The 13,718-nt window shown below is 38.1% G+C and overlaps 1 protein-coding gene across 7 annotated transcripts in view; it reads left to right on the top strand.

Moving 5' to 3' along the window:
* Positions 1-13,718, top strand: part of LOC145981621 (ATP-dependent DNA/RNA helicase DHX36-like) — a 92,318-nt gene that overhangs the window by 56,196 nt on the left and 22,404 nt on the right. For all 7 annotated transcript variants that reach the window (XM_083114996.1, XM_083115001.1, XM_083114999.1 and 4 more), the window contains 5 exons: positions 1,219-1,411; positions 4,226-4,403; positions 6,179-6,327; positions 7,233-7,328; positions 11,412-11,623. In XM_083114996.1, the coding sequence (XP_082971122.1) occupies positions 1,219-1,411; positions 4,226-4,403; positions 6,179-6,327; positions 7,233-7,328; positions 11,412-11,623 (828 nt within the window). The remainder of the gene's footprint in view (positions 1-1,218; positions 1,412-4,225; positions 4,404-6,178; positions 6,328-7,232; positions 7,329-11,411; positions 11,624-13,718) is intronic.

Raw genomic sequence — 13,718 nt, 5'->3', positions numbered from 1 at the left:
CGCCACGTAAAGTGTCTTATTCTTGTGCAAGGTGCGGGAGGGATTTTTGAGGAGTATGTTCCAATCGTGCTCCAACCTCATCTAATTTCTCCTCAGTAAGCACATGGCATTACACCCGTCACTTCTTATCAAGCACACACACTGTTGCCCTAAATTTGTTCACAAGTTTTCGAACACTGTCTCAAAACGTCTTCTAACTTCTCTACAAGAATTCGTAATGACGTAAAAGTCGTATATAAAAATCCCTTGTTTTAAATTGTACGCATAGCGTGGCATAATTAGACTGTAGAAAAGCACCAGTAATACGTAAACTAAAACAAAACAATCTAAAACACTTTTTAACACCTTAATAATAATAATAATCCGTTGCGCAACAGCCCATGAAGGGCCTAGGCATACCTACCGACTGCCGATCTCCCTCCCACGCTTTCCTTCGTCACCTCTAAGCATGGAGATCTTCAACCAGTATTGGAATAGTCGGGGGGTCAGCCCGACGTATCCCCAGCCGTTATAGTAGGTGTTCTCGACCGGATTACGCTCACTCACTCGGAGCTCCCCAATTTCCTCACGATGGTGGGTTGCCACCGGCCCTATACGCAGGCCGAATAAATTCCGACCAGAGCCGGATTCGAACCTACGCCATCCCGCAGCGAACGATCTCAAGACGAGTGAACACCTTAACCCGCTCGACTACGGAGGAGGACTTTTAACACCTTAACACTTCACAAACATGCGCAAACTGGACACCAGGTATCTGGATACTGCAACACTGGCGTGCCCATTGCCAAGGTCAGCCTACAGCTGTGGGTCTAAATGCTGTCAGGTGCACTCTCATTGCCTGGAGCGCTAGCCACCGCGTCACGGCCAACTCGAGCGTGAAAAGCACTGTAGTGCAATTGTGAAGACACTGCCTTTGAAGCCCATGGTCAATGAAGGCATGCAATTTCATCAATAAAACTGCCAATAATGCCTTTCTGTCATTTTAAATTGTTTTTTCAACAAATATATAATTAAAATTATAATGCATATGCAATGGTTCTGTAAAATATATTTCAAATATGGAGCTTCTCTTTCAAAAGTGAAAAGTATCATATTTGCTATGCTAGTGAATAAATTATTAATTTTTTTAAAAAAATTTTGTCATCCTGTAATGTGAACTGTCTCCTGCATTTCAGTAACACCAGTAATATCAATGTAATCACACTACTTTTTCTGTAGGATGTGGGAAAACCACGCAGGTGTCACAATTCATTCTGGATGACTACATATTGAAGGGAAAGGGATCGCTCTGTCGAATAGTTTGTACGCAACCCAGAAGAATAAGCGCAGTATCGGTGGCCTCAAGAGTGGCCGATGAACGTGTTGAAGTGGTCGGTAATGCCAGTGTTGGCTACCAGATTCGATGTGAGAAGTGAGTAGATTCTTAAAGAGTGGGGTTTAGAATGTTGATTTATATTAGTGAATGATTATTCCACTTCATTTATAAGCATGAACTTACTAGTGCTTTAGTTTAAAATATTCAAGAATTACATCAGAATATAACAATTCCTGTTATCACAAAATATCTTTTTTGTTTGTTTTTTTGCACAATATTGATGCAAAATAATGGAAACTTTGAATTTTGCATAACTTACAAGACAATTAGACTCCACGAAATTGCTGGAAATGTATTAGTACCCCCAGAAAATATGAAACTCATCAGACAAGCTTTGCTGCACAGTCAGTCACTCTGCTCGGAAGCATGATTCTGAACTTTGTATAGATAATAGTTCGTTAAGGTGTACGAGGGTCACTATTTATATTTTGAACCTTGGCAACACTGATTGAAGTTAGATGCGATTTGACATTTTCACGGAATCGTCTGGCATTATTGACCATAACGTACTTCAAATGTTTTGTCAATAGCTTCATTTGTGTTGTTTATGTTGCTTTGGAGATTGCGCGACAACAATAAAATGGAATTAACTCGTGAACATTTTCATGCGATGATTTTTTACGATTTTCGACATGGATTATCAAGACAAGAGTGCATCGATCAACTTACTTCCACATTTGGCGATGAAGCCCCATCCTTTGCCACTGTGAAACGCTGGTATAACGAATTTAATCGTGGCCACCATTCGCTCACCGACGAGATTCGCGAAGGTCATCCAAAATCAGTTGTTGTTCAAGAAAACATTGATGCTGTACAAAACCTAATACTGCAAGATCATCATGTGACATACTGTGAGATTGAGGCAACTATAGGCATATATAAAATATTACATGATCATTTAGCTGTGAGAAAGGTATGTTCTCGTTGGATCCCACACAATTTGACAAAAACTCAAAAAGACGCTCGCGTCAATTGGTGCAAACAAATGCTCAATAAATACAATTGTGGTGCTTCAAAAGACGTATATAAGATTGTAACAGGTGACGAATCATGGATATATGCATATGAGCTGGAACGTAAACAGCAGTCGACTGTATGGGTGTTTCAAGATGAACCCAATCCAACAAAAGTTGTTCGCGCTCGAAGCACATCGAAACAAATGGTTGCCTGTTTTTTCAGGAAAACTGGTCATGTGGCAACTGTGCCTTTAGAGGAACGTAGAACGGTCAACTCTGAATGGTACACAACAATTTGTTTGCCAGAGGTCTTCGGTCAAATACGGAAAACAAACAAATGCCGTCGGATCATTCTTCATCAAAACAATGCCAGCTGTCACACATCTAGTCTAACAAACGACTTTATGAACATTCAAAAAATCGAATTGATGGGTCATCCGCCGTACAGTCCTGATTTGGCACCCAATGACTTCTTCTTGTTCCCGAATGTCAAGAATAAATTGCGTGGACAACGATTTTCGTCTGCGGAAGATGCCATTGATGCGTTCAAATAACCATTTTATGGATGTGTCTCAAGAAGATTGGAAAAACTGCTTTGACAAATGGTTCGAACGAATGCAAAAGTGTATTGACCATAAAGGAGAATACTTCGAAAAACAATAAAGCAGTTTTCAATGCCAAATTCCTGTTTTTTCATTGTTAGGCTCAAAATATAAATAGTGACCCTCATATTTTGCATGAAGACCTGCATTTTCATTCCTACAAATTGGTCGTTGTGCAAAAGTTGAGACCAGTGTAGTATGCACAGCAACTGAACTCCGCGTGCCAGATGGAAGCAATTTTTGAGGAAAATGACAACTTGATTTTGTTAATGATTGAAGAAGCTCATTTTTATCTCAATGGTATGGTGAATCAACAGAATTGTCGTTATTGGGCTCTTGAAAATAGAGAGAATTGCACGAAAGACCGCTGCACAGCCTAAAAGTGACAGTTAGGTGTACTATGGGAAATGCATTGGAGCGTCATTGGTCCTTACTTTTTGAAGACCGTAATGGGACACCACTTGACAGATGTTGTTTTTCACACTTCATGTTGTCAAATGCTAATGCAATATGAACATATTGCTGTCAATATTTTTTTTTAAGCAATAATTAACGATTTTGTGATTTTTTCAAAAACGTTCATCCTCTCTGCCTCACCCTGTACTTTCCGATACCGATACATCGGCAATAATAAGAAATATTTTCGTTTTTAAATCTATTAAAATAAATACCTAGATTTTTTGTATAAAGATAAATTTATTACCAAAAGAAAGCTTAAACATTAAATTTTTATTTGTGGAAAAGAGTATTGGACAAATGTTTACCGTTCATGTTTTCACATTCAGTTATTCTTGAACTTGCTGCATGCAGTCTTAAAGATTGGTGAGGATCCTCGCTAACAGACTGGTGCACAAGGTCAACATTTCTGCTCGACCTTTATGACCTTGTACGTAAACTTTCTCACCCAATATTTAATTTAATTTGCGCTTGGGTTGTCTCTCATTCCTGCCAGGTTAGAATGATGCCAGTACAAGCGACGCACAACAACATAAGAATCATTATTTCTATAAAACGCATGAACACAAAAAGCACATTGCTACCCCGTGAAGTGCTCCGTGGTAACTAAATATTAACAATGTTGCCAAGCGTTTGTGATCTATCTCATTTCTCCGTAATGTCCGAATTGCCCCAGAGGGCGTATTCAAAAGCGAAAATATTTCTGATACATTCTTTATTAGCTCATCCCCAACAACTATAATTATTGATGCATAGTGTCAGGAGTCTACCAGTGTTATATTTTACATTCTTGATTGCTTATTGTGCATATGTGCTGACATATTATCGTTTTGCAGACTTATACCTGATGAAAAACGTGGGACCATAACATTCTGCACAACTGGCATTGTGATCCAGTGGCTTCAATCTGATCCATTCCTCCGTGAAGTCTCTCACATTCTGCTGGACGAGGTCCATGAAAGGGACATATACATTGATTGTTTGATGGCTTTGATAAAGGACATATTGAAAGTGGTTTGTATTGAATGTAATATATTTTTGTAGTAATAGGCTTGATCATTTATGGATATCCATCAGTAATGGCATATTTGTTTGATTACTAACATTTTGTATCTGAAAGTATTCATTGAAATTCAGTAACCAATACAGGGTGTATCAAAAGTCTCTGTGGGATGCCAAAATGCCATTTACTCATGACAAATGCATCGAACTGTACTTAATGGTGGGAACACATTGACCGTATCTGGTTCTCGACGGGCACCCTTATGTCATATTCCTAGTTTGAAGTGATATTCCCTATGTATGGGGATTTTGGGGACACCCTGTAGTGAACTGTGCGCATCGTGTGTTGAGTACATATAATTCCAACTAGCTCTTTCAAGAAGACCAAATATTATGGAAATTATGCAAAATGTACAGTTTTATTTATTGCTGAAACTTCATGCTAGAAGTATAATTATTCTAAATGATGGATAAACTTTCATTCATGTATATTTCCTTGAATATACATTACATATTAATAATATATATACAAGAGAGAGAGAGATTAAGGTCTAAAGTTTACAAACTTACAATAGAGGTTACAGATGTTCAATATGGCCACCGCCTGCTGCTCGGCAAACATCTAAGCGGTAGCCGAACTCATCCCACACACGAAGAAGCATCTCTTGTGTAACTGAGTTCACTGCAGCTGTGATACGGTTCTGCAGGTCGCCCAGAGTTTCTGGTAGAGGTGGTACATACACGGCTTGTTTGACATACCCCCACAGAAAAAAGTCACATGGTGTGACATCAGGAGATCTCAGGAGCCGCAACAGAAGAGCCAGGTCTTCATTTCCTATGTGACCTATCCATCGGTGAGGATTCATTCAGATTCATTCTGTGATTTCATTCAGAAATCCTCGAACAGCACGGTGCCAATGGGGCTCCGCCCCATCTTGTTGAGAAATTAAGTTTTGGGAATCTTCATTCAGTTGAGGAGCAAGCCAGTGTTCCAACATGTCGAGATACGAAATCCCACTTACAGTGCTCTCCGCGTGCAAAAAAAAATGGTCCATAATTTTTCTGTGTGATAAGGCACAAAACACATTTACCTTTGGTGAGTCTCTCTCATGTGACAGTGTGGCACAGAGATTTTCCAGACCGCATATACGAACATTGTGCCTGTTCACTCTTCCGCTAAGGTGAAACATCGCTTCGTCACTGAACACTATGTGTGGGAGAAATGTGTCATCCTCCATTTTGTCTAGCATGGTCTCACAAAATTCAATACGCTTGTGTTCGTCACTCTCAAGAAGTGCCTGTACAAGTTGTAAGCGGTATGGTTTGTAAAACGGCGTCTCAAACCTTACCATACAGTTGCTTGATGTATTCCAAGTTCTCTGCTAGCTGCATTAGTTGACTTTCTAGGACTGCGCACAAAACTGCCTTCAATTCGTCTCACTCTCACATCCTCCTCTGACACATGAGGTCGACATCCTACAGTTTAAAGTGGGATCCGAACCACTTGTGCCTCCACTGGGTATCGAACCTGGGATCCCATGATTACAAGGTAACATTGCTACCACTGCGCCATCGGGAAGGCCCTATTTAACAAATGAATCCAAGTATTGGTAATGAATTGATATGAAATTGTAACTCCTACCAACGTTGCATGAAGGTAAAATTTATGGATACTGATAATCAATATTTTATGAAGAAGAGAGATAAGGGATCTAGCGGGAACAGCTTGACCTTAAGCCATGCTTTCTGGAGAAACAAGCCAACTAATACAAAATATTTAATTTCAGAGGACGGATTTGAAAGTTATTCTGATGAGTGCTACAATGAATGCCGACAGATTTTCCAACTACTTCAATCAGTGCCCTTTTATTCACATTCCTGGGGAAACCTTTCCAATTAAGGAATATTACCTCGAGGATGCTTTACAACTTACTGGGTAAGTTTTGCAGTGCTAGTTTGTTTTTATATTGTTGAAAATACGAAGGCAGCATGCAGTGTTTTGTTCACAAAATTGTGTAGCTTTACAACTAGGAGAATGGGAGAGAAAGGGATAGCTAGTTACAGAGCTAGAGCTGATTGAGTTTCCCCTGCCAATAAATATTTATTGCTAAATATAAATAAAAGACTTGTAGGAGAAGAATAAGTGTTCAAATGTTGTTTTCACATGAACAACCCATGTATATTCATCCTTAGTGATGATTAGTACTGTAAAATGAAGTACGAACTAAGAAATAAATGGGCCATATTAATGATGTATCCGGTGTGTGGTTTTAACGTCGTTATTTATCAATGATTGTTTTGTCAACACCCTCTCTCTGTCTAGCTGAGTTTCTATCCTTCCTCTTTTACACCACAATTTTGTTTTCAGCGTTAGTAAGATATTTGAGCTGCTAGGGAGGGTTAGTTGAAGCTCCTTGCTGTCTTAAGTGCATGCGCGACTATTTAGTTTTTATTGAAAATCCGGTCTGCCATTCCATGCCCAACTAACAAAGAGTTCCTTTTTATAGTGTATAGAATTGCACTTGTTGAGAAAGAAGTTCTAATCGTAATAATTGATGGTTTGGCACTTCAGACCATTAATTTAGCATATTTTGAAAACCCGGTGTCTGTCACCGTGCGTGACCATCAACGTAATTGTTCTCACGCGACCCACGAAGGGTTAATAAAACTGAGCACCCGCTCTCGTCTCAACTTTTCAGAACATGTGCTTCATGTGGAACAGATCAAAAAGCAGACGCTGCTCACCGATCATACACTGGATGCAGACTTCCACCAACTTGTTTTTATCATCACCATCATTATGATTATTATTACTGTCATGTATTTTGTTATTTCTTGAAGATTCCGCATCGATGGTCCTCAGTACAAGCTAAGACGTGACAGAAGTAATCTTGAAGAATACACAACATACATAAATCACCTGCAGCCCTACATAAGGTATGTGTTTTTATGTCTACTATGAAAAGTTATTGACGTAGGTTATTATTTATTCGTTTAAATGTTACTTTTCATTCTTGAACTGAATGTTCTTAAATGTCTGTACATACACTGTCAAATTTGCACACAGTAATCACTAGTTTACAGAGTTCAGGGACGTTTCTTTGAAAAAAATTTCCAGAAAGATAAGAAATTACAAATTAGATTTTTTAACTGAAATATATACTGTTTCTTCATGTTATAATGCAATTAATTGGCCATGAGGCCATCTCAAGGGTATAATTATTTTTTATATTAACTTAACTTAACTCGTGGCTCGACAGTCCTGGGAATGCTTTGGCCTATAGCCCGACTACCAGTCTCGCTCCCACAATCCTACCTAGAGGTGTGGAGATCTTCAACCGGTAATAGGGTGACGTGGGGTCACCACGTCGAACCCTCAGCCGTCACAGGAGATTTCTCAGACTGGGTTACGCTACTCACTCGTAGCTCGCCAATAGCCTCACGATTGTGGGTTACCACCAGTCCTATACACAGGCTGAAAACCCAGAGACTGAACCCAGATGGACTCAAACCCATGCCATCCCGCAGTCAAGAGTCCAAAGCACAGTATCTTAGACTGCATGACCATGGAGGACTACCTCCTTTTACAGCATAATATAAATAAGAGACTCGGGGTGACCTTCCACATAGGCACCCAAAAGTCAACCTCACTTCCACGTAGTACACCCTGAACTGCATCTTGCAGACGAACGAGGCTCTGGCGACTGGTACTATGGCCAGTATAATTTTGTGTGTGTTGTCCTGTTTTTTGTTCTTATGTGTGCTGAGTGCCCGTTTACAGCCTCAGTTTTTAACGGAAGTCAGAATATTTTAGGATTTTATTTATGCAACGTTAGAGTTGTTATTTGTAACGATAAGGGGCTGGACCCCGTATAGTGTGACGGTTGCAAAGTAGCCTAAGTGCTGACACACCCAAAATTAAAAAAAAAAAAATTGACTCATCTACAGGGTGACTCATAAATATGTCTACACATTTGAAGTAAATGTGTTGTGTTACTATACAATGTAGAGGGAAATGATGAGTGGTTTATTAAATTTGAAACTTCATTTATTCATTTCAGATAAGAGTCAGGTGTCCGAGTTTACATTATTAGCTAAGATGGCATTGAACATGGAGTAGCAAGTTGCAGTTACAGCATTAGCAATTGCATACCAGAATGATAGCAAGACTAACAAGACTTGCTTTTAACCTAACATTGTTGCCGGCAGCTGTGGGAAAGTGGAGAAAGCAATTGCTTACATCAAATTGTTGTTTAGTTTATGTCCACTGCTGTGCACACGGCCCTCACGATCATTCTGGCCCTCACGATCATTCTAGTATGCAATTTCCCATGCTGCAACTGTACTTTGCAGCTGCATGTTTGGTGCCATCTTGACTAATGACATAAGCTCGGATCTCTGACTCTTACCTGAAATGATAAAATGAAGTTTAAAGTATAATATACATGGTGGCTACTCACCAGGAAAACCTTGAATTCTGGAAAATTATGCTTGATTTATTGGCTCCGGGAATTATGCATGGATTCAAGACCATCTTGAGGTTCAGGCCACAGCGCTCAGTCAAGACGTCATCATCTGGAGGCGATCGTCTTAACGCTGTAAACCCCTTGTCGTTATTTTACCGTAGATAATTAAGGTATATTTATTTCTTTTATGAAGTTAAATTTTGACATTTACCCTCCCGACAAATATAGAAGAAAATGTATATTATTGAATATTTACACCAAAATTTTCATTCAGGCCACCACAAAAATTCCTACCATAGCACAAAGAAAGAGTTGATAACCGTTAGAAACTTCTTTTCAGAAAAATTTAAACATTGTATATCTTTGAAAAATATTATCGGGAATATTTGTCAGCTACAGTAAAACTCGTAACCGCTTTTGTATGTAAAATCAATTGATTAAATAAAAAAAATAACATATTAGGTTGACCGTAAACTTTCCAAGTTACGTAATTAATTAAATTGTCTTTAACTTTACCCAAAATTAATCAACCAGATAATGCAGATATTCTGCTTAGCTATACTATCTCAATACAAAAGCTTAATTTCTATATCCTTGCAGCAAAAGCGAAACAAATTGGTACTCGGGCAAAGTTACATTTCTGTGAATAAAGACTAAACATAAATCATTTGTCATATTGTAATTTCGATCCAATTGACTTTATTGAACGAGAGATAATATACAAATTGAATCTTTTCATTGTCATTAGTAAGATCTGTGACAATGACTTAAGAGATTTATTGAAAAAAAAGCAGATTAATATTTCGATCTTAGCGTTCACTTGGGATATAAACATTTGGAATATTTTCTTACACTGTTTTTACATTCTGTTAATAAATTATGAAACAATAAACTTATCACTGATTTAATAACCAAAGTTACGAACATTGAAGCTTCACAAAGTCAAAAAATAGAAAGCAGGTTATATGAAACAGTTTTATAAAATTTAATACATTTGTAGTTCATATTAGCATAGCTAGGTAACAAAATGCTTTCTGTGTGAAAACATTTGTATTTGAAACATAAGTAATATATTCTTGGATAGTTTTTCACACGAATATTTCATCGAAGTTCTTGTTACACAAGAATGCACAACATATCTTCCGATTAGCATAAAGAACCATAAAGCGGGATAAAATAAGAATGTAAATGTACACGTGTATCAACTTTGCCCCGTTGTATAGCTTTATTTCATTAAGCACATTTTGAAACTGAAAATTTGTGTAATTAATATGAAAATTTTATCGAATTCTTGCATAAAATTTTCACTAACAAATTGCTTTAGTGGACACGAACGTAATATTTTAAACGTTGACTAAATCTTGAAACAAATTAATTTGCAATCATAAACAATTATCTTAACGTTAACCAACGTTTGTAATTCAGGGTAAATTAGATGCCTATTCCGTACACATGAAATGTTTACATCATGAACTATAACTCTTATTTATTTATGAGTATAAAACCTTTGTTACTTAACTTGTATCTTTTCGTAGGGACCGAACGAATCACATGGAATTGCCCTCAGCAAAATTTTGAAGAAATGTGAACGTTACTCTTACCTTTTTTTATCATAATTGCCTCTTATACACCATACCTCTTGCACATTTAAGCATATTTACACGTCATGTAAACTCGATTACAGTTCTAAATTTGCATTACAATTCCATATTCACTAAAAAGGTCCAACATTGGTTTCCGAAGAAGCAAATCAGACATGGCGGCTATCTTGCCTCGAGTTGATGACGCTTAATCACGTGACCGAAGTAAGCCATGAGGCTTTCAGATTGAGAAGGTAATGGTGGATTCTGCTTGAATTTTTTTCCGTAGACGTGAAAAATTGCAACTTTTATTAATCCAAATCACATTCAATTTATACATATTTATTAATGCCTTGAGGCAAGTTTAGCTTCTATTTTTATCGAGGAGGGAAAAGAAAGGAAAGCTGCTCTGTTTGTGTCCTTTGTAGAACAATCTATCTAAGATACGAAGGTTTTTGCAAGATAGGATATCAAGATATCCAGTTGATTAGGTAAATTTGAAATTGTTATGCAATTAACAATTTTTCGTAGATTACTACGCGTATATCCCATAACATTTGTGACTTGTGTCTGTAGATGCATTTCTAGTCTTGAGTATGCAAAATGGCAAATGCAAACTCCGCACCTTAAACTAAATATATTCAGTATACCGTTCAGTTGCATTAGAATTAGAATTTTTAGATGCATTAGAATTGCACAGACCCTTTATATTGTTAAGATATATTTCTGTGGTTGTATGTACCCTTTTTTTGGAAAGTTCACCTTGAAAATTGGGAATTATACTTGAATTTTATCATGGTCCTAGAGTGGCCACCCTGATATACCATTCATCATTTCCCTCTACATTGTATAGTAACACACTACATTTACTCCAAACGTGTAGCCATATTTATGGCTCACCCTGCACATTACAAACTAAATCAAAACTTTCTGCATACAGTTGTTTATGAATGTTCATATTATGCTCATTCCAGGAGGCTGGAAATGTCTGGAATGTACTCGGCAGAAGTCACCAGGTCGCTTCGCTGTGTGGGGGCGGAGAGAATCCATCTGAGGCTGGTGAGGGACCTGATCAAGCACATTTGCCTCCAGAAGGGCGAGGGGGCAATTCTCGTGTTTCTTCCAGGCTGGAACGACATTGCCGAGCTCTATGACATGTTGACGCAGATGGATATGTTCAATAATGGTGAGTCATTAGTTCCTGGAAAAGTGGATTAAAAATCTTGAATTATATATGCATTGTTCAAGTCTATACGGCACACGCTTTTAGAAGGAACATGAGTTCGGCCAATACCCAGCCAGTGCTACTGCGCTATTGCCAAACTAACTGCTAGCACAAGGGAAGGACAGAAAATTCGCGATGTGTCCATTATTTTGATAACGCATGCACAGTATATATGAGTACAGTGAAATAATATAGTGAATATTTCTACACAGGATTATAATATCATATCACTGTAGCATGTACGAGAAACCCATACCTGAAAGAAGCTTGAAGGTATTTTTTCATCACCGCTCTCGTCGTCTTTCTCGGTCTCTGTGTCACTCATTTCCGAGTCACTCTCCTGGAGATTAGATTTTGCGCCCTTGGTGCCTGTACAACTGGTGCTAGGTTTCGAGAGTGACATTATTTAAAATAAAAAGAACACACGGAACACACACTATTGCACGAAAGGGCTGTATTTTAATCTTTTCACAAACTGTTTTTGTGGCGCACGAGTGAACGATAAGCGAATAATTTTACACCGGCCTTGCTACGAAAACGCTGAACTCAAACTAACCCAGACTTTCAATGTTCGAAAACGTCCAGAACAATGAAGGGTCATTGTTTATATCGAGGCGAATGAATTTAACACCCACAGTTTTCCCTAGACACAACAACTCAGCTGCATCAACACGGTGGCAATGAAAAAAACAGGTGGAAGGAAATGAAAGGTGATGTTTCCCTTGTTTCTTCAAGGAACGATAACCCCAGCTGTAGGCGACTGAAATTCATGGGACTTGGACAGTCAGGTTCAAAATGTATTTCCCCATCTTATGATGAACCTTAAAGTGGCGAGTTTTATGAAAACTTCTTGCGCGCAAGAAAAATACAGAACAGCTTTTAACTTCCACGCCGCAGTCTCCTAACTGTACAACGTTGCACTCCTGCCATTGGCTGATCGCCACGCACACCCTCTGCGTGGCCCTGCCAGATATCGCTTCTAAAAGCATGTCGTATAGTTGTAAGTACAATGAATTACCTACTGTATTGATTAAGATATGACTCAATAAAATTTCTTGTGATTTTTAACCTGATTGCATACAAATAGTTTAAAAAACTGCTTTTGTTTCATCCACTCTTCATACTTGTTTTTATTCCTCCATTTTTTTTAATATCAGGGAAGCATTAGTTTTCGAATTATTGGTGTGTTGGTGTTTTGTCTTATCAATCTGGTTTTATACAGACAAGGGAAAGAAACAGGATACAGTGAAACCCCAATTTTATATTTCTCGATTGTACATTTTCCCACATTGTACATTCAATCTTGATGGTCCCAGCATAGCAAAATATTATAAAATTTTCCTCGATTTTACATTTTCCTGCATTTTAAGTTTTTCCAGCTTGGTCCCTTGAAAGACAAAGTTCCACTGTATATGAATCATGCATTTTATTGCATAAAAAGAAGCTAATATTTTTCTTTCTCTTCTCTCTCTCCCCGTCCCAAGACAGAGAGGGAGAGAGGTAAAAGGATCCTTTGTCTTGAGCTTTCTTTCCTCTTATCTTCTTATTTTCTCGGTTTTTTAACTGGAAGAGGAGAGGATGTAGGTATTCCCCCCTTTTTCTGCAGGGCCCCTCTTTCTTTTTCTTCTCATTTCTCTCTTTTGGAAGAAAAGTAAAAGAGAAGGAAAGATGAAAGAGAATAAGAAATAGAATAAGGAGAAAAAAGTGTCCCTCCTTCTCTTTCTCTCTTTCTGTTTTACTTCTCTTTCCCCCCTCTCTCTTCCTGGAAGGGAGAAGGGAAAACAGGGAAATGCTCTCTTTATTTCTTCCTTTTTCATTCTTGCTTCTTTAATTCTCTCTTTTTCCTTCATTCAGAGATGTTCTCTTTCTCTCTCCTCGCTCCCTTAAATTACAGGTATGTTACAGGCTGTTTACTGATATCCGAGATTAAAATATCATCATATGCTGATTATTTACCAATACCAATAGATAGGGAGACACATTTATGGTAAATAAAAACTGAGGAGAACGGTAAAAAAAAATGTTAGGTCAGCGGTATATGCCAGGGGTGAAATTT

Source organism: Lepisma saccharinum, chromosome 29, assembly GCF_977018435.1.
Source record: "Lepisma saccharinum chromosome 29, izLepSacc3.1, whole genome shotgun sequence".
In the NCBI taxonomy this organism is placed as follows: Eukaryota; Metazoa; Arthropoda; class Insecta; order Zygentoma; family Lepismatidae; genus Lepisma; species Lepisma saccharinum.
The sequence above is the reverse complement of the archived record's forward strand: the minus strand, read 5'-3'. Positions and strand labels throughout refer to the sequence as shown.